This window comes from Emys orbicularis, chromosome 2 (assembly GCF_028017835.1).
Source record: "Emys orbicularis isolate rEmyOrb1 chromosome 2, rEmyOrb1.hap1, whole genome shotgun sequence".
Taxonomy (NCBI): Eukaryota; Metazoa; Chordata; order Testudines; family Emydidae; genus Emys; species Emys orbicularis.
In genome coordinates, this window is record NC_088684.1 from 141,326,741 (window position 1) to 141,348,912 (window position 22,172).

The 22,172-nt window shown below is 45.9% G+C and overlaps 1 protein-coding gene across 1 annotated transcript in view; it reads right to left on the reverse strand.

The window, feature by feature from the left end:
• The window catches only part of LOC135874640 (pyroglutamylated RF-amide peptide receptor-like), a 72,988-nt gene extending 52,351 nt beyond the window's left edge, over nucleotides 1-20,637 (reverse strand). Inside the window, exon 1 of the mRNA XM_065399527.1 lies at nucleotides 20,295-20,637. Coding sequence (XP_065255599.1) covers nucleotides 20,295-20,637 — 343 coding nt within the window. The remainder of the gene's footprint in view (nucleotides 1-20,294) is intronic.
• Nucleotides 20,638-22,172: the final 1,535 nt, after the last annotated feature.

Sequence of the window (22,172 nt, forward strand, 5' to 3'; positions counted from 1 at the left end):
CTAACCAAGGCCTTTGACTCTATCAATCGTGATGCCCTATGGAAGGTGCTGTGTAGGTTTGTCTGTCCACAGAAATTCATTTCCATCATCAGACTACTCCATGATGGGATGACTGCAACCACTTTGTGCAACGCCTCAGAGACTGAATCATTCACCATTCGCACCGTTGTCAAGCAGGGCTGTGTCATTGCCCCAACACTCTTCTCCATTTACCTTACCGTGACCCTGAGTCTCATCTGTGACTGCCTTCCCGACAGAATCAGGATTGAGTATTGTATGGATGGCCATCTCCTCAATCTTGGACATCTCCAAACAAAATCTAAGAGCATGAGAATTGGCATCACTGACCTTCAGTATGCAGATGATTGTGTCATTCTTGCACATGCAGAGGCCGACCTGCAAAGCACCCTAAATCTTTTTGCAGATGCCTATCACAGCCTGGGTCTTTCTCTCAACATCAGGAAAACCAAGGTACTCTACCAGCCCTCACCTGCACAAACTACTCTTCATACTCCACAAATCAACCATCAGCGGAGAACCCCTGGAAAATGTGGATCATTTTCCGTACCTTGTTAGCTACCTCTCCCAAACAGCCAGCATTGACACAGAAATTGAATACAGGATCCTCTGTGCCAGCACATCCTTTGGAAGACTACTCAATGATAGGGATCTACAAACAGGTACCAAGAACTTGGTTTACAAGGCAGTTGTCATCCCCACCCTTCTCTATGGGTGTGGGACCCGGGTAACCTACAGACGACATCTCAAACAGCTGGAGTGGTTCCAGCAGCGCTGCCTCAGGAGGATTCTCAGGATCAGCTGGGAAGACCGACACACTAACATCAGTGTTCTCTCTGCAGTCAACACCAACAGTATAGAAGCGCAGGTCATGAAATACCAACTCTGCTGGGCTGGCCACTGTGTACGTATGCCTGACACTTGCCTCCCGAAGCAAGTACTCTTCTCTCAGTTAAGTAAGGGAAGAAGGGCTCGCGGAGGGCAGTGGAAGCGTTTCAAAGACATACTGAAAGTACATCTTAAAAAGGGAGGCATCAACCCAACAAACTGGGAGGACTCAGCGCAGAACAGAATATGGTGGTGCCACACCAGACACCAAGCCACAGCTCACTTTGAGGAGAACAGACGTGCTCATGAGACAGAGAAGCGACAAAGGAGGAAAGAAAAAGGCACAACACTCCAGACAGTAACTATGTCTCCTCCAAGATCACACTTGGCACTTCTGTGGGAAAATCTGCAGGGCAAGAATTGGGCTCTTCAGCCACTTAAAAACTCACCAGTGAACCCCCTTGGCAGACATCATCCTTGCATCAAGGGATAGCCAAAGAAGCTCTTTAAGGACCTATTTGTGACATTAATACATAGCCCCTCCCTGTGGGTGGCATGAAGCTGTACTGCCCCAGGGTGAGCTTCAGGAGAGATGATGCCACCAGCAAGCTGAACACCTCCTAGAGACACTTAGAGCTCTAGGGGAGCATGCCTGCTGTACCAGCTCATGGGCTACATCTACACTATGAGGTAGGACTGGGATTCCCAGCTCACATAGACAAACTCGTACTAGCTCTCAGGAAGCTTGCGTACTAAAAATAATCATGTAGCTGGGGCACCATGGGCCTTAGAAGGCTGAAGTGTGCCCTGCTCTCTTGGCAAGCGTGTAATGGAGGTGGGCATCATGGTCCCAACCCTTTTGCAGAGCCGTCCTTGTACTCAGGGGAGTACAGAGATTGAAATAGGGCAGGTGCATGAAGGCTCCACCCCCTTTTCATGGAGTCCTGGGTGCAATCTGTCCCAAGTTAAGGGTTCTTTTGGAAGTGCCCCTCAATCATCTGCTAGTAGGTAGAGCTGGTTGAAAATTTTCCATGGGAAAACACTGATTCAATGACATTAAATATTCTGTGGGAATGTGTCAATTCTACTGAAATTTCGTTTAGGGGGAAAAAAACCCGTAATGTTTTGTTTTAGACTTTTTTCCGTTTCAAAATGACTTTTTAGCATCGACTTTAATATTTGTATGATCATTTATATCCTCTTTATAATGTACTATAAAAAGTCTCCATTGAAGCAAAATGTTTTGCTGATGTTGAAACAAAATGATTCAGCTGACCCCAAAAGCGATCGCTTGGAAGGTTTCCTCTTGTGGGAGGCGCCAAATGTTGATGTCTTATTCTGCTTTGGAATGAAAGCAAACGTTGTAAGTGTGGAGACTCCTGGCTTAGCAAAGCTCTGTTGCCAAGGCTGTTTGTTGGATTCTCGCCACGGCTGTTCGGGAGCTCCCTAGGGCCATGTGCACTGTACAGCTAACGTTAATAACTGTGACAAGTACATGGAACCGGGATGAACAGAAGTATTACTCTGTGCATTGTTCTGAGCAGGGCAGTGGGCCAGGCACCCCAATGACACAGCCACGTACTCTTGCCGCCAAAATAACAATCAGTGTTACTAGCAGAGAATCTTGTTGACCAAGTTTCAGCAGGTAGCAAATATCTATTTCCCTAAACACCGTGTAAATAGGATACTTTCAACCCAGTGTGTGACATTCAGGGCGGAGAAGCAGCACTAGAGATAAGGTTATTAACCTCGGTGCTCTCCATAAAACTCAGAGCCCTCACTGCATACTTATGTAGCTTACAGGTTCTTTTCTAAATGCAGGAGATCATGTACAATTAGCCGAGACTCCGAAGAAACAGGGCAAATGCTGCAGAAGCAGGGACTGGATCCTGAGCACAGTGTAAATCCAGAATCATCCCACTGACTCTGCAGTTGCATCAGAGTAACTGAGATCAGAATCCAGCCCTTAATCCCTAGCCTCAAACACTTAACGAAGCACCTGTTCTTCACTTTTAGTAGTAACAAGGGAGGAAGAAGAAGAGTGAATCACATTTTGAATTTTCACCGAGCTTCTCCAAAACACTTTAGAGCCAGATTCTCTGCTTGTATAAATCAGTATAGTTCCAATATGCTCAGCTGAGCTATGCCGATTTGTACCTGCTGAGGGCCTTGATGAGTAGGGTCTTGTGTTGTCTGTCTTAAACCAGCTAATTTAAAAAAAAAAAAAAACCAGCTTTCTGGCTGGAACAAACTTTGTGCTAGCAGCTCACAACACAGCACCTCAGTGTGTGTGTGTGTGTGTGTGTGTGTGTGTGTGTGTGTGTGTGTGTGTGTTTTAAACTAACCATGAGGAGCTGAAAGACATCCAGCTTCTCAGCCATGTGGGTTTTGTTGCAATGTATATTTCCATGCTAAACCCTTTTATAAACCTGGATAAAGATCTGCTCGAAGAATGCACTTTAGCAAATTTATCTGGACCGTCGTAATGGACAGAGTAGACTAAGGGTAAGAAAAGGTGAAGGAGGGGAAAGGATAAAAACAGGATCTTGGGGTTAATTTTTCATGAACTTGGCAAGGAAGACAGGGTACAATTTATAGGAATGGTAATACCTGTGGAGTGTGATGACATTTGAAGGTGGCTGCCATAAAGATGTTCATGTGAGATCAGGAAAAGCAAGCACCATCATTGGAGAGATGAACATCATCTGGTGAAACAGAGGTCTCCACACCAAACTGAAGGTCAGATTATACAGTACAATTGTACTGAGCATGCTACTGGCCAAAGCAGAAACTAGGCCAATGACAAAAAGAAGTTGGAAGCTGCCTGCCACATAGGGCCGAGGAAGATAGAATACCTTTCATGGAAGGATGAAATAACAAATGCGAGAGGTGAGGGAGCTGGCGGAGCAGGCCATGTTAGAAAACATCATCAAAGAAAGATGGCTCAGGGGAGAGGGATATGTACTCTATGGAGATGGGAGACATGCTAAGCAAGCATTGAATTGGATGCCTAAGGGAGGAATGAAAAAGCGAGGAAGGCCAAGGCAGAACTGGCAGTAGACAGTGACAGAGGATAGTGAATGCTCTGGCATTACCTGGGAAGAAGTATCACAAGTAGTGGGCAATCGTAATCAGTGGAGGAACTGGACGGCCCGATGTGTCAGCCGTTCAGGAGGAACTAAGGTCTATGATAGATTATGTGTGCCCAATAGAAAGTTGTCCCTACATTATCTTGCCAGATGACTGGAGCAGAATCAGCTTTTGTTATATGCTAATAGTGCTGATGCCTTTTAAGAGACAATTGTTTCAAAGCATGGGTTACAGAAAGCATGGTCCTGACCCAGAAAAGCATTTAACCCTATGTTTAACTTCAGGATGCCATCAGTCCCACATTCTTATACCTACTGTTAGGCACTTGGGTCTCACACCTGCAAAGACTCAGGCCACATGCTTAACTTGAAATCTGATTGAAATCAGTGGGATTACTCATGGTATTCCCCCCTTTCCCTGTCCCCTTGTCTAGTTAGATCATAAGCTTTTTGTGGCAGGGACTGTCTATGAGTATGTTTTTACAATGCCTAGCACAATAGGACCCAGTTTTTAGTTGGTCTCCGGGCATTATAATAATATATTAATAATGGCTTACAGTAAAGCACATGCAGAACTTTTGCTGGATCTGGGCCTATATGAGTGTGTCTGCACTGCAGCTGGGCATGAACCTCCCAGCCCGGGTAAAGAGACTTGGGCTGACAGGGCTCAAGCATGGGATGGAGCATTTCCATGTCCTTGCTGCTTTCTGGGGAACGGCATCCAGCAGAGTGGCTAGGGAGCAAGTCAGCCCTGTTGATGGCCTGATGCTGGGCAGGGGTATCCAGTGGGGAGCAGGCCAGCCCCCATGGTTGCCTGTTGCTGTTCCTGCCCCTCTGCCTTGCACCCCAGCCTGAATGCTGGAGGCAGCGGGTGCAGTCTGATGGGGCTTGGCTGCAAGGCAGGGGAAACTGGCTGAGGCTGCAGGAGGGGGTGGAACGTTCGGGATTGGGTGGGGCCAGGCTGGGGGTGCAGCAGAGCATGCATGGGCATGGGTGTCCAAGGGGCAACGCTGAAAAAAGTTAGGGAACTTCTGCTCTAGAGCTGTCCTCGGTGTACGTCATTTGTTCTAATTATGCACTGGAAACTTGAATTGCACTCTTATCTTCCATCTCCTAGTCTCAGGCAGTTTTTTGCCTTTGTGCTATTTATGGTTTTGCTTCTTTTGTTCCTTTTTGTATTTGAGGGGGGAAAATTAAAAGATTAAATAAAAACACATTGTCAGCGTACAAGGGGAAAAAAATCTTGAACAGAGTGGAGAAATATGAATACTGATAATATTGTAACTATAAATTCATAATAACCCATATGTCTCTGGCACCTTTCCTTACCTATCTCTGAGTGTTTTGCAAACAATTAATGGTATTATCATAGCCTGAGTCATGGATCGGGACTCTATTGTGCTAGGTACTATACAAAACAGAAGACCTTCCCTGATCCAAAGAGCTTACAACCTCAGTACAAGACAAGAGACAGATGGGTGCAGAAGAGATGGGGGACTACAAGGAATCAAGACAATAGTGGCCAGCATGATAGGCAGTTAACTAAGTTTCAGAACACCTCTGTGATGTAGAATCTTCCAGAGACACAGAGCAATTAAATGACTTACCCTTGGTCATATGGGGCCAGATTTCCAAAAATATTTAGGTGCCTGAAGATGCAGAGAGGCACCTACAGGGATTTTCCTAAGCGTCAGAGGAGGTTAGGTACCTAACTCCCCATGGATGGTCTTAAGAGCTTTTGAAAATTCCACTAGGTGCCCTTCTGCTTCTTTAGGCACCTAAAGACTTTTCAAAATCTGGCTCGTGGACCCTCCTGCTCTCCCCCGCAATCCAGCAAAGCCTTGTAGCACATACTTAACGTTAAGCACATGAGCAGTACCATTGACTTTACTGTTACTACACCTGTGCTTAATGTTATAATAATCCCTAGCTCTTAAATAGCACTTTTCATCAGTAGGGCTTCAAGTAATTTATAAAGGAGGTTAACGTCATTATCCCCATTTGTCAGATGGGGAAACTGAGGTACAGAGTGGGGAAACTGAGGCATGGAGTGGGGCAGTGACTTGCCAAGGCCACCCAGCAGGCCAGTGGCCAAGCTGGGAATAGATGCTCACTCGCTGGGTTTCAGAGACTGGGCTTCATCTGAAACATCTACACTGCTAATTTTAGCCCCGTGACCTGGTTCAGTTGCCCCAGGCTCTGAGGCACTGTGGGATTTTATTTCCAGTGTAGACATACTCTTAGTGTAGGCAGGGATCTGTTGTGTTTAAAAATGTTTTGGCTGGTTGTGGGTCTCCGGAGTTAACCACACTGAAACGCAACTATCCTTGTTCACACAAAGGGCAAAATCATGTTTAACCTCATTATATCAAATGATGTAGTTAATGCATTTTCCCAGTCCAGGTAAGGCGATGTTTTAAATGGGAGCCTTGGAAACAAAAGTGAATTGATCCTTTACCGCAAAGGTTGAGTTAAATATGCCACAGAACAGAGGGTTAGAGACCACTCGTGCTGTATGTCCTTACTCAGACTGTAATCTGTTATATCAAGAGTCCACTTGATTACTCCACCAGAAAAAGGGCCCAGTCACAATTTATCTGATCTTTCAAAGTCTCTAATACTCCCCCGAAATTGGATTTCATGGCTGGAGATACCTTGGCCAGCAAAGCAATTTGCTGACAATTTTTTGTTTCCAAATTGCTGCGTGATTCTGGTTCAAAGAGGATCAAAATGCTGGATAAAAACATGCTGCTCCCAGTCCAAAAGTGCTAATCGGCTTCAACAGCTCGGAGCTACTACCCCCCTGTATTTTACTCATGACCCTCCTCCTGAGTCCAATCCAAACATTTTAACTGATGCTCTCATCAAGCTGGGAAAGGTTCAGATAGAGTGAAGTTACTGTTGCCAGTATAGATTTTTGCAGCCGCTGGTGCCTCCAGAGAAACAAAAATATTCTATTGGCAAAGATCACTTGGCTTATTTATTTTTATCGATTTCCACTTTAAAATGTCGTTGAGATCCTCAGACTTTTAAACCAATGTATAAATGGCCTGATCCTGGAATGTGTATCTCCCACTGATCTCAGGTACAAGCAGGGGCAAGCTACCTAAAATAGACCCAGGCTGCGTCTACAATACAGTGGCACAGCTGCAGCTACACAGCCTAGACACTTGCTTCATTGACGGGAGGTGTTTTCCATCGCTGTAGTAAATCCATCCCCTCCAGAGGCAGTAGCTATAATTCGTCCATCAGCCTAGCGTTGTCTACACTGGAGCTTAGGTCCCCTTAATTATGTGTCTCGGGGCTGAGAATTTTTCACACCCCTGAGCAATGTAGCTAGATCGGTCTAAGTTTTAGGCGTATACGAGGTCACAGACTGCAAAACTACTCTCACTGTTGCATCCCTTATAATATCACCAGCCAGAGCGACACAAAGGCAAAGTGAACCCACAGAGAGGAAATAAACTAATCCAACATCAGCAGCAATACATGTGACCTGATGGCCACCTAACCTGGACCTTAGTGACCTACCCTGAAAGAGTGCATTCTGAAGGTTCAGAGTGCTCTTACGGGCAATCTTTGCAGCTCCTCTTGGTAAATTCAATTCCAGGCACTTGTGTGAAGTAGCTACTATTGACTGTAAGGTGTGGGAGGTGGCTGGAGGGGTTCAGGGCTCACCATTTACATGCAGTGCTGGGCTCTGCAAATGCACATCAGGGAAGATGGCAGATGCTTGCTTGTGGGGTTTGAGTTAGCTGGATGTGAAGTTGAGATAAAAGTTGGTATTAACTTCTCCTTGCTTCGATGTGAAGAAAAAAATACCCAGACACTCTTAAGTAGAAAAAAAAAAGAGGGTGGGGAAATCACAAAACTGTCATAGGTATTTTTCCTGATTTCCCCCCGCACCACTAGTTTTGAAATTTCAATAAATTTCAACCAGTTCTGATCTTAAGTGAGAGGACGGGATATAGGTAGGGTTAGCTCATGGAAGTAACAGGACAGGAGAGATCCTGGGAACGATGAAGCTGTGCTTTGTTGGGAGTTTGTGACGTTTTTAAGAACAGGTTAGACTGACACTTGTCAGGGATGGTCAAGTGATACTCAGACCTCAGTGGTTCAGGAGCCAAATTAGCAATCAGCATTACCCAAAAGAGCCACAGTTGTGTGAATTCATTGTTTCCTTTACCTATATATATTCATTCTCACAGTAAAATGACTGATCAAGTATTTTATCAAGTACCATTGGTTAATAACATAGCAGAAGCCTCCTGATTGGTTAATAAATTGGTTAATAATTCAATCACACAGTGTTTTAATATGTGCTGCAAAGAACTGCAGGAGACACATTCAAGAGTCACTTGTGGCTCATGAGCCTCAGTCTGAGTATCACTGATCTAGGTATACTTAATTCGGCCTCAGTGTGGGGGAGGGATGGACTTGATGACCTCTTGAGGTCCTTCCAGCCCTACATTTCTATGATTCCCTGAGCCTAAGAGCTAGTCTACACTAGAAAAATTGTCAGTATAACTATGTCAGTAAGGGGTATGATTTTTTTACTGATATAGCTAAACCAGTAAATGCACTAGTGTGGATGCATTTATACCTGTATAAAAGTGCCGTATACCAGCATAGCTTATTCAGCTTATTCTCCTTCCCCCGGAGGAATAGTTATACAACAATAAGAGCTTGTCTACATGGGGAGATAGCCCAACATAGCTATTCTGCATTACCTCTCCTTGTGGACGCGCTGTTCCGCACTGAGTGCATTCGTTCGGTTTAGTTTAGTCCACTTTGGAATAGCTATTGTGCTTTAAATTCATATCCTAACTTATTCTGCACTACTTTCCCCATGTAGATAAGCTCTAAGACAGAGAAGAGAAAAACGAAGACCGAGAAGAAAATATATCATAACCGAAAGCAGCATTGTTCCTGCATAAGCATTTTTCCCCAACATTTCTATAAAACATCAGCTTCTGCTTTAAAAAGACATTTCCCCTGGCTCAGCTGAATCTCAACAGAATATTTCAGAGGCACTAGACATTTTAAACTAGTCCATTTGGCCAATCAAACAAAAATAGTGTGTACTTTTAATATAATACCTGGGGTTTGTATAAAAGAATAATTAATTTCAGAGCCTCTGGATCTCTGGCTCAGCCCAATCATTAAATAAATCAAACTTGAAATAATATTTATTGAATTAGGGCTCTTGAGTGGCACTTAGTTCCAGAGCCAGGCTGAAGGGGATATGTTGCCTGAGACACTAGCTGGAGGCAGCCTGAAGAGGTCAGGAGAAATAATAATGCCTTCCAGGGATGCTGGAGGAGGTGCACTCTCTGGTAGCCTTTGCTACTCTTCTAGACTCGATTGTTTCCCAAGGACACAGTCTCAATTCCCTTCTTGCTCAAGGGGAAATAGTAGTTTTGCAAGCAGACTTTACCAGCAACAATTCTCTCTGTCTCTCTCACGCACACAGAGAAAACAAACGAACTGCACGAGTGAACCAGTGCCAAAGAAAATGGCTCTCCCCTGGGGACTAAGTGGATTTTTATGGGTTTTAGAAAAGATGTAAAAAATTGTTCTCAGTGGGGACAAGCTACGGTTCGGGAGAAGATCTACCGGTCAGGGAGGAATCAAAAGTAAGTTCTTTCATCAAACAGTAGCTGACATGCATGTGCTGTAGCAAAACCTATGGTGCAGGGGGCTGAGGCTCAGGGAACTGCAGGTGTGCATCGTAATTGGATGTGTGATTGGGCAGGAGGGGGAAGCAGATAGGAAGTGCGGAGAGTGTGTTCAAGCTGAAGAACTGATCGAGATGCTGAACTTGGCATTCTGCAAAAGACAAGCTGAGCTTCATATCGCTGAGCCGCGGCCTTTGTTACAGCCACATCTGTTCCCTCTTTCAATGGCACTTGTCAGCGTAGTATCCGAGTAACTTGAAAGGTTAAAGGTTCAGCCTTTACTCCTAGAATACGTCGCTCTCCTCTTTGGTTTCTCCCAGTGATAGAGCTGATGATTGGTTCCTTCTGAATTGGGGCAAGGCTATTTTCAGAATTCCTGCGCGCGCCTGCAGCTCCTATTGAAGCCGACGTGCTTAGCAACCCTGACAAACTAGGCCCTGGGTATTATTGCTTGGGGAGACTTTAGTTGCAACAGATGTCTTGCGCCACATATCTTCAAGGCAGTGAAAATTGGGTTTGGCCTCTTCTCCTGCCAACGTTTCATGCTCTGGCTGTCACAATTGGTGTCCTTTGAACTCTTAGATCCCCTTTAAGACTCCCTTCTAATTGCAACTATGCTAAGAGTTTTATAACAACTTGTATTATTGCAATAGGTATGGGAGAGAATCTAGATCTGTTAGAGAGTGGAATAGTTTCTCCAAGGGAATAATATTATTTGTGGTTTGCAGTTATCTAGCACAGTGCAGCAGGGATTTGAGAGCACTTGGCAAATGTTGATGAATCTAGCCTCACGACACTGCTGTGAGAGAGGGAGGTGGTATCCCATTTTATAGAGGGGAGAATTGAAGCAGAAAGAGGTGATGTGACTTGGCCTCACAAGGGGCATGTTTCACCATTGCCCTGTGCCTTGTGCAGTTAAAATGCTGCCAGTCTGATTTGCTAGTGTGTTACTTTGCACTGTGCGAATGACCCCAAAAGTGCAGGGTAAGTGGATCAGGCCCAGGAAGTCTGTGATTAGGCAAATAACAGAACTCCTAGTCCTGTGCCTTACCTACCCTTCCTTTTCTCAAGTGCTAGAAACCCCAACACTTGAGTGATTGAAAATCAGACTAGATAAATTATGGGATGGAACAGCCCTGCAATTCACAATCTACAGCTGGGCTCCACAGAGGGCACTAGAATAAGAGTTCCTGGTCGTGGGAAATATAATTGATCCTCAGTCATTCTTCTTAGATATAAGGACCAGAGAGGATTTCCAGGATTTGCTCATTTAGAGCGTTACTTGCAATGATTCAGATGAAACACCAGCTCCCGAGACTCATTCACCACCCTAAAAATGCACATGGTCTGCATGATTAAACAGGAGAGAGCTGTGTTTCCACATATGAGATGCATCACCTCATTTAGTAATAAACAGAGAACAAATTGGCTGGAAGCTACTTTCTGATGATGCACTCAGAGCAATAGGGAGAAAAAAACCCGATTTGAATCGAATTATACAAGAAAACAAGTACTGCCTGCAGACTTTCCAGCCTCAAATTTGGAGAAGGGGAGGTCTCTGCAGCCCTAGATCCCCCTCCATTGGAGGACAGGAGCAGAGAACCCCAATGGCAGGAGAACCTCCAGCCCAGCACGTGTCCATTAAAGGAGCCTTTCAAGGAGCAATCCCTCATACTGCATAGGGAGTGCAGAAACTCAGAGCACGGATTCCTAGCATCCTGCTGCAGCAGAGTCCCAGTGGTTCGGTTGTGTTTGGGGCCTTTCTGGACTGGAGGATGAGCAGGCGGCATGTGGGATACAATGGATGTTTTAAGATGTTCTCCTGATGTTAGGTTATCTCCATTTTTCCCCACTCCTGGATTAATATGAAAAGTGTGTGTGTGTGTATTTGTGTGTGTGTGTATATATATATATATAAATAAAATGCCTAGCTACACATACACACCAGATACTTCTCTGGGGTAAACTGGCATTATATTATTGATTTCATTGGAGTACACTGATTTACCCTAGCTGGGGATCTCACCCATATACCTTTTGTAGACAAGGCTACAAAGCCCTGATTAAAACATAAGGAATTCTATGATATTTCTATGTGCCTTAAGGGATGAAAGAACCGATAATGAAAACAAGAGAAACTGTTTTGCCAGTTGCTAAATAACAGATCATAGCACCGAGCACTATTACAGTTGGAACTACTGCACCATTGATCAAAGATATTAAAAGTGAGAGAAAACAGCTGAGTCTTTCCTCTGCAGCAGGAAACCTTGGCACAGGTCATTCCAGCTTAAGATCAACATGGAGAAAACGTTCGGCAGAGAACTGAGGGAAAGAGGAGAAACCATTTAAAGCTGATGGATGGGACTTCGGGAAACACCGGAGAATGAAAGCATTATTGAGATGATACTGAGAATGTGGAATTCACTCCTGTGCAGAAGGCCAGCATAAGGACTTGTGTGGTGTATAGATTTCTGTACGGGGTTGAATTTCATCCAGGGTTTTTTGATGTAGCTTGGGTGAGAAAGTGAGGATCTCAGTCAGGGTATTATGCTTACGCTGCAGCCAAGAGTCTGAATGGCAGCTCGTGTAGAAGTCCCTATGCTAGCTTGCTAAAAATAGAAGTGAGGATGCAGAAGTGTGGGCATCAATGTGGGCTGCACAAGTGAGTACATACCTGGAGGTCCAGGTGGGCTTATTCAGCCAGGGTGTGGCATCTTCACTTCTATTGTTAGTGAGCTGGCCTGGGTACATCGACATGGGCTGCCATTCACTACCACCCCCTCCCCCCCCGACTGCAGTGTAGAGGTACCCTTCAAGTAGAGATGAAGTGTACTGAGGTGGGCAGGCAAGTACATAGGATGGCCTAAGTGGGAGTTCATAATTATTTCAATAGAGGGCAAATAGAACCAGGGGACCATGTCATGGAGATTAATCATTTTCCTTTCCAGAAAGCGCCATTACACAATAAGAAGGCAGCAATGGCAGAGAGCCATGTTAAACATGGATCAAGTGCCTGGGGTTAGAGGAGCATTTTGTAAAAGTGCGAGTGGACAGCTTCTGCCTTACTCACCCTGTGAACCATGGGCTGATGTACTTTTGGGGACGAATTCAATGGACGCTGCCCTAAACATGGCACAATTCAGCAAAACGTTTATGGGCATAAGTCCACCCTGTTCAGCAAAGCACTAAAGTGTGTGTCTTAAGTATAAGCATGTGTCTTAAGTCCCATTGAAGTCAATTAAGCTAAAGGGGCAAAATGTGCTTATACGCTTTGCTGAATGATGGGTTGCTGAATTCAGGACTATGATAAGGACCCACATGTGAGGACTCCCTGTTCGTGTTGATCAGCAGCCAAATTCTGTTGTCTCACTCATGTAAATAGTCCCATTAACGTAAGTCCACAAACCATCTTGGACTTTTCTTAATTATCTATCTTTAATCTGGAATTAAAAGAAAATATAAAAATAGAATATAGGCATCTAGAAAAGTGGTACCAATCTGTTACCGTACCTGCAATGCTGGAAAGCCCTGAAGGCTTATCCAAAGGAAATATTGAGGGAACATTATTTTCAGCAAAATAAAACAGCAGTAACACCAAATAATTACATGGATCAGAAAGAAGCCCAGGGAGAAACCAAAAATCCTGACCATGTTGAAACAACTGCTAGAAATAGTGGAAGATCTGGCAAACAAGCGATGTAAATTAGTCATAGAGGTCTATGCAACTCTAGGACAGGAATCTGAGACTAATTCTTGCCTGCCTTGTCATGGGTGTAAAATGTCACCAGATCAGAATTATACATTCATCACTCTGGTGAATGAATCAAGCCCCAGAATAGAATAAAAAGATGTAGTGAGTAACTCACATGGACAGCTACTTAAAATGAAAGGTGAAAGTGAATGATGCATAAACATAAAATGTGTCCTCACTTCCCATACTGCCTAGACAAAAGAAACAAATACAGTTTTTCTCTCTGTGATTCATCCCTGAAACAAAATGAGTGGAAAGATAACCAACACAGGCAGTTTTTTGGGCCCAGTTCTCCCTCATTTGCACTGTAGTAAATCAGGAATAGCTCAGTTATGATCAGTGGAGTTGCAGAAGTAAACTCGTGTACATCAGGCCCTTTAAGGCAATTTACATTGTCACTATTAAGCAGAGATGAACAGGGAACATTGTGTCAAGGCACGCCCCAGGGGTGACTGGCATCTTGGCCCAAAAGTGGGGATGAACTGGGGACCATGGACATGAGTATCTACTGGAGTGGCTGGGATTTTTTTGACTGCGTGTTTTTTTCCACTGGAAAATGCCAATTTGTCAAAACAAGAACATTTTGGGGAAACATATCTCTTTCCACCAATGTTCATGATGAAGGTTTCTCACATCCAGGCTGGAATTTCTGTGGGGAAGGAGAGGGACCCTAGAATAGCTAATAGCCTAGTGGTGAAGGTATTGACCCAGGTTGGGGGAGACTCAAATCCCTGCTCTTTCTGATTTGGAGTTGCCCTAGCCATATACATGCTCTTTCTGATTTGGAGCAGGGTCTTGAACCTGGGTCTCCTACATCTTGTATGAATGCCCTAAACATCAGTCTCTGGGTCTGCCCCAATGAATATTTCATTATTTATACAAAGTGGAACAGCTCCAATAGGAGAGACTGACTTTCTACCCCAGTGGTTAAGGCTTTCATTGGAGATGTCAAAATTCTGCTTCAAGTTCCTGCTTCAAATCAGGCAGAGCTAGGACATAAACCTGTTTTTTCCGCATCCCAGGTGAATGCCATAACCACCTGGCTATGGGTTATTCTGAGCTTGCTGGGGTCTCTTTCCCCCTCTCACATTTTTTCCATCACTTTCAAAAGGTCTCCGTTTTTGTTCTGAATCAGAATGAAAACAGATTCCAAAAGCTCAGCATTGTTCACAAAATGGAATTCTTGTTTGCCAGCCAGCCCTAGCCTCTACAGCTATAGCTGAAAAGCCAGGCTCTGTAGCTCTGGGCTGTAAAAGCCCATATCTTCTGTGGATCAGATACAGAGGAGTACATGTATAACACACACTGGCTACAGGTTTCAGAGGGGTAGCCGTGTTAGTCTGTATCAGCAAAAAGAACGAGGAGTCCTTGTGGCACTTTAGAGACTAACAAATTTATTTGAGCATAAGCTTTTGTGGGCTAAAACCCACTTCATCAGCTGCATGCAGTGGAAAATACAGTAGGAAGATATATATACACAGAGGACATGAAAAAATGGGTGTTGCCATACTAATAGATGATCATTTCTTAACTCAAAAAGTTGTGGAGCCAGCATGGGGGAACTCTTTATTAGACCTTGTCTTAACAGATAAAGAGGAACTGATTATAGAACCAAAAATCAACAGTAATTTAGGTACAAATGATCATGACTTGATCACATTTATAACCTAAAGAATATGCTCTAGGAATTATTTTTAGGGCATTTCTATCCTTTGTGCTATACAGAAGGTCAGACTAGATGATCACAATGGAATATATGGGTATGTCTACACTACAAAATTAGGTCCATTTTATTTAAGTCGACATTGAGCCTCCGATTTAAGCAAGTCGATTTTGCATGTCCCCCTATGCTCATTGTGTTGGCAGAGTGCATCCTCACTAGTAGGGCTTGCATCGACTCACGGAGCGCTGCACTGTGGGTAGCAGTAGCAGAGTGGAATGTTGGGTTGGGCTTGCAATGTCTCATGGGACCAAAATATTTGTGCGGGTGGTTATGGGAACATGGCATTAGCCTCCCATGATGCACTTACCTCCCTCCCTCCCTGAACTCAACAGCAAACAAACCACGCCTTTTTCATGCCTTTTTCCCTAAGCCTGGGTTACCCGCACAGACGCCATAGCACGGCAAGCATGGACCCCGCTCGGCTGTACACTGTTGTTGTGAGCATTACAAACACCTCATGCCTTACCCTGCAGTATTTACTCAGCCGAAGCAGGAGCCACCATGCAGAATAAAGTGATGCCACGCAAGCAGCCCTGCTGGAAGCCCTGGAGTGGAGCAATTTGCAGATGCTGGCGACAGTCACACATCACCTTGACATGGTGGAGTGCCGCTTCTGGGCCTGGGAAACAAGCACTGACTGGTGGGAACGCCTAGTTATGCAGATATGGGATGACGAGCAGTGGCTGCAGAACTTTCGAATGCGCAAGGCCACTTTCATGGAACTGTGCGAAGAGCTTTCCCCAGCCCTGAAGCGCAGCAATACTAAAATGAGAGCTGCTGTGACAGTTGAGAAGCAAGTGGCAATATCTCTGTGGAAGCTTGCAATGCCAGACTGCTACCGGTCAGTGGGGAATCAATTCAGAGTGGGTAAATCTACCGTGGGGTAGTGATTCTGGGCAACACGCAGGACATAGTGAATGATTTTTCTGCGATGGGGTTTCTTAACTGTGGTGGGGCGATAGGCGGAATGCATATCCCTATCTTGGCACCAGACCACCTTGCCAAAGAGTACATAAACTGAAAGGGGTACCTCTCAATGGTGTTGCAAGCACTGGTGGATCACAGGGGCCATTTCACTGACATCAACGTGGGATGGTCGGGAAAGGTGCATGATGCACACATCTTTAGGAACTCCAGTCTGTTCAGAAAGCTGCAAGCAGGAACTTTCTTTCCAGACTACAAAATAACCGTTGGTGATGTTGAAATGCCAATCGTGATCCTGGGAGACCCAACCTACCCCTTTCTCCCATGGCTCGCGAAGCTGTACACAGGCAGCCTGGACAGCAGTAAGGAGTGGTTCAACCATAGGCTGAGCTAGTGCAGAATGGTGGTGGAATGTGCCTTTGGATGTTTAAAAGCCCACTGGTGTAGTTTGCTTACTAGATTAGACCTCAATGAAAGCAATATCCCCATTGTTGTTGATGTGTGCTCCATAATATCTGTGAAACAAAGGGAGAAAAGTTTCCAGTGGCGTGGGCATTAAGGCAGATTGCCTGGCAGCCAGTTTTGAGCAGCCAGACACCAGGGCAATAAGAAGAGCACATCAAGCCACACTGTGTCTCTGTGAGGCTTTGAAAACTAGTTTCATCCATGACCCACAGTAATGTGACACTTATGTGTGTTGTTCCTTACCTAGCTGTCCCCTTCATTGCATGTCCTCCCCTGTAAACTCCTCCCCCACTAACCACTGTGTGCTGAATGAATAAAGAACCTTTTCTCCTCAATCCATTTATTTTTTTATGATCACAAACAGAGAGGGACAGCAAAGATAACCTGGGGCTAAGGGGCTGATAACACCGGGGGGCAGAGGGCGTAGAGAGACAAACCAGGACAACTTGCTTACAACTGCACTGCAATAACAATCAAAGGTGTGGGAATGGGTGCCTTCTGGTCCTTGTACCCTCCCCTGGAGTTGAGTGAAAGGGATACCAGACTCTCCCCCTCCTCCCCCTGCATCCTAGGATGTCTGGGAGAGGAGGATGTGGAACTTGGCGATGAGGGAAGCAGGTTCAGCATAGGCTGCAGTGGGACTCTAGTGTCCAGCTTCCTTTCTTGAACCTCAACCAGATGCCTCAACTTGTCTGTTTGCTCCCTCATAATCCACACCATCTCATCCTGCGTGTCACGCCTGTGTTCCCTGCATAGTCTCCTGTCCACGTGGTCATTGTGCAGGTTGTCGGACCATGCAATCCTCAATGCGCTGAGCTCCGTCTTGTCACTCTCGGAGGCACACATTAACTCATTGAACATGTCCTCCTGAGTCTTCAACCTCCTGGTTCCAACCTCAGCACAACCCCCTTTCCCATAGCAACTTGGATGATGCTTAAGGACAGGCACCAGCATAAAGCCCCGCAAATAGTTTCATTGTTACAAAAGCAGCACAGGGTTGGGGTGGAAGGGAGAAGAACAGGAAGTGTTGCCCCCCCCTTCTTTAAATGCTGGCTGCAATACGCAGTGATTCCTTCCAACCACAACCAGGGCACGCTCGGGAAAGTGTGGTTGTGTGACCCAGAATTCACCAAACAGGGGTGGATTACTTATCAAATTGCTTGCGGTTTAAGGGCTAGCATTGAAAACTTCCCCCGTTTCTCCTAGGTAACCATATGCGCTATCACTCTCCTGAGGGTAACAGAGGCGGAAAGGGAGCAGATGCTACAAGCGTCTGGGTACAGACCTGGTCCTTATGCTGCAATGCTGTGTGCCGCAATGGTGCCAGAAGAGTTAATACTGGAGTGGCGCAGGAAAGTGTCCTACGGTGGTGGATGAAATAAGGCAGCCCTTCCCAGAAACCTTCTGCAAAAGATTGCAGAGTACCTCCATGAAAGCTTCCTAGAGATCTCCATGGAAGATTCCCGGGCCATCCCCGGGCAGATAAATAGTCTTTTTTGGAGCGCACCCTCTGCATAGCTGGAATGGCCACCGATAACCACTATCCCAATTTTTAAAATCAGATTCAACATTTAAAATAATAGCATTTCATCCCTACAGTTTGATTGGAAATGTGTACTCACCAGAGGTGCCTTCCCCAGCATCATGCTCTGCCGCCAACTGGCCCTGTGGGGGGATGGGCTCCAGAGTTTAAAAAAAGTTCTTGGCTTTCGGGGAGAATGGATCCTCCACTTGTCTGCTGTGCATTCTCCTTCTCCTCCTCTTCCTTGTCAACAATGTCCTCCTCGTTGTTGCCCAAGGTTGCCCGGGGCTCCTGGGAGGTATCCACAGAGCGTTTTGGGGTAGTGGCGGGGTTGCCACCTAGAATTGCATACAGCTCCTCATAGAAGCAGCATGTCTGTGGCTCAGAACCAGAGCGACTGTTCACCTCCCTTGTCTTCTGGTACACTTGCCAAAACTCCTTTATTTACATGGGGCACAGCTGCGTGTCCCTGGTGTAGCCCTTCTCCCCCATGCCCTGCACGATTTTGGCATAGATATTAGCATTTCTTCTGTTGATTCGGAGCTCTGCCTGCACAGACTCTTCTCCCCACACAGCAATAAGATCCACCACCTCCTGTGTGCTCCATGCTGGAGCACGTTTGCGGCCTTGAGTATCCATGGTCAGCTGTGCTGATGAGCTCTCCATGGCGATCAAACAGGAAATGAAAATTCAAAAGTTCCCGGGGCTTTAACAGGTGGGCAGCTGTTTCCTGTGTACCTGGCAGAAGTGCAGTGGAGTTGAAAGTGCTTTCCAGAGCAGTCACAGAAGAGCACTGTGGGACACCTCCTGGAGACCAATTCCTTCGAATAACATAGCGCAGTGTCTACACTATCCCCATGTTGACGAGTGGATGTCGACTGAAGCACTACACCTCTTGTGGAGGTGGAGTACAGAAGTCGACTTTACAAGCCCTTTAGTTTGGCAGAAAGGACTCGGTAGTGTAGACACATTATTAACTTGACCTAACGCGGCATATGTCGACCTAACTTTGTAGTGTAGAACAGGCCCATGAATCTAAGAGGATGCCCTGGAGTCTGGTTTTAGTGATGACATCCTCCTCATTGATCCTGTAGTGATTATTCAGTTACATATCTATCTAACTTTATGACTACACTTTTGCTCCTCAGTCCAACCAGTGGGGCATTCAAATTTTAACAATCAGATTGGCCACATTTTCCCTGGTTTTCCCTCATGCTTTCAAAGGAAAATACTTTTTGACAGTAAGCAGCAACTAGAAAATGTTACCACTTGTGGGCATGCCACTTAGAGCCAATAGCAATGTGACTGAATTCACTCTGGTCTTGCCTAATGAAAACTTCACTTCTAGACCCAATTGCGAAGATCCCAGTGTGATGTATCTTGATGTACTGATTCAGTTATCATAGTCTTGTCACGCCTTATACACATAGCTTGATTTCAGTGAGTATTAACCACCCTTTGACTAGTGTCCTGGTGATTATTTACTCTTCCTTTCTGAATGTCAGAGCATGCCACATTTTCTTTTGTATAACTAGGTACCATATAACACAATGAGGTCTTAATATATGGGTAGGGCTCAGAGGTACTCTGGTAATACAAATAAATAATAATATAACAACACCATAGCCACATACATGCAAATTTAAATGATAAAATGTGGATACTAGCATTATCTTTCATACCCTGCATAAAGGGACACTCATAACTCATTTGTGACACAATAACATGTTTTCTGAGGCTAAGTGACAGGTTCCTAATTGTAGCTACAAAGAGAGACTCAGAAAACTACAAGCTGACAAAGATAACAGAAAACAAAGAGGTGGAAATTGCAAATTGTTAGCAAAACACAAAACCATCTGGTGTGAGTTTATTGCATTTTTATTTTTTTAAAGGTTATGAAGGTTCATTTTTCTGCATGTGACCCTAATTTCTTTTAAAAACCGGAAATAGACACAATTTATTGAGCCATTTGCAACATGACAGCGTTGTGACAGAGTTTGCAAAAGCAATTACCAGAGTACAACTCCCTCCCACACCCAGAGGCTCATGGAATGATTTGTTAAGTGTGGAAGGAACTGAATTATTCCAACAGCTTTTAAAATGATTCTGCTTACTCAGCTAAAGAGAAGGAACATCTGGTTTTGAAACAGCAAAGTATGGACATGGTCTACAACTTAGCTATAAGGCGGGGGGGGGGGAGTTGGTTAATGGGCAGTAGACAACCTGTGGCAGGTCTCAAGCCTTGGGGAAAGAAGCAAGGGGAAGGGTGGGGGTGAGCTCACTTGGACAGACTTACCACCTAGCCATTCTGAGGAGACGTTCTGCAGGAGAGTGAAAGGGATGCAGAAGAAAGTGACCAGCAGGTCACTGCAAGCCAGGGAGCAGATGAAAATATTGGTGGCTGTTCTCATGGCTTTCCGCCGGATTATGATGTAGACCACCAGGCTGTTGCCCAGAAGAGCCAGTGCGAAGATGATGATGTAGAGCACCAGGAAGACAACCTTGGCACTGGGAGGCAGCTCTGGGATGTACACGAGGGGTTTGAGGCCGTAGGCGGCAATGAACTCTTCCCTGGTCATGTTGTGCTCCTCCAGGAGCCTGTTGAGCGCCTCCGGGGTCACGTTCAGTCTCCTCTCCATGGTGCTGGTCCCTGGTGGGAGCCCGGTGCATGGGGCTCTCACGCCGGAGCCTTGTCCTTGGTGCTGAATCCAGGCACCCAGCGCGCTCAGCTCAGGGCTGTATCCCGCTGCCTAACGCAGGACCGGTGCGCTCTCCATGGTGCTGACCTCTGGAGTGGCTCCGCGTCCCAGCCCTGTCCATGGTGCTGCTGCCCGCATCTGTCTTCTCTCCTGGCTGCTCAGCTCGCTCTTCACTCCATGCTGCCAAACTGTGCGCTCCGCGCAGCCAGCGAACCAAACTGCCAGCGCCCTACCTTCTGCTCCAGCGTGCGCTCTGGGATTGAAACAGCACCTCCTGCCACTGCCCCCCGGGCAAAAATAATCACCCTGTCAGGCGAAGAAGAGTTCCTGAGCAGCTGCAGCTTGCTAGGGGGTTGTGCTGCTGGACTCAGCACTGCCTTGGTGCGCTGCAGCCTGCTTTTCTCTGTCTCTGTGTCGCTCTCCTTTAGTAGCCTCGCTTCTGAGATCTGAAGACGTGAGTGATGGCTTATCACTCCATTTCTGGCAGAGCAGTTTCTCTCTTCCTCCCAGGAATAGGGAGACGCAGAGTAAGCCTCATTCCCATCCCGAAACAGAAATTGCTGCATGACACATTCCCATGGTATTTCCATGCGCCCTGGGCTGATTGGCAAGTTGGTGGCACCAGGAGTTTCCTCTGGGGCAGAGGAGATCACAGGCAAATGACAGAGTAGGCAGCTGTCAATCCTGGCTCATTAAACGTGCAGACCTCTAGACTCCAGTCAGAAAAAGAAAGCAGGGCTTGAATAATCTCTCCTTTCAGTTAACCTCAAATGCAGCCACCTTGGCCACATGCAGCCACCAGGGGATTTTCTTGCAGCCACAGCTTCCTGGGCAGTGATTTTTTTGGGGGGGGGAGAGAAAGCAGCAGCCCCTCCCCAGGGGCCACCAGCAGTGGTTGGACCCCTCTGGAGACACACAAGCCAGAGGAGCAGGCAGCCAGTGAGTTCCCCACCTTCCCAGGGGAGCTGGGGTTGAGCTTCATCCCTGGGGTGCCAGGTGACAGGCTCCAGCCAGGGGGCTTTGGGTTCTGTCCCTAGGCTCTGTCCCCTGGGTGTGTGGCTTTGGGCTCCGTTCCCTGGCTGTGTGGTGGCGGGCTCTGGCCTGAGCTCACCCCCCATCACCTCTGGCCCTGCTGCCTCCCCCAGTGCACCATCGCCCTTGGCCCCCACTGCCTCTGTACCCACCTCCCCATCCAGAGCTTAATTTGTCCCGGGCTTGCCGGGGCTGAGTAAGTCTGCTGTGAAAAGTGATATTAACAAACATACAAATATCACTTTTCACAGCAGACTTACTTATAGCTAGCAAATATACGTTCTTGTCTTTTTTTCTATCTATCTATCTATCTATCTATCTATCTATCTATCTATCTATCTATCTATCTATCTATCTATCTATCTATCTAAAGACAAGAACGTTCAAAGCACCTTATTTGTGTTTCTATTCTGTTTAGGTCCAGCAAAGAATAGAGACAACTG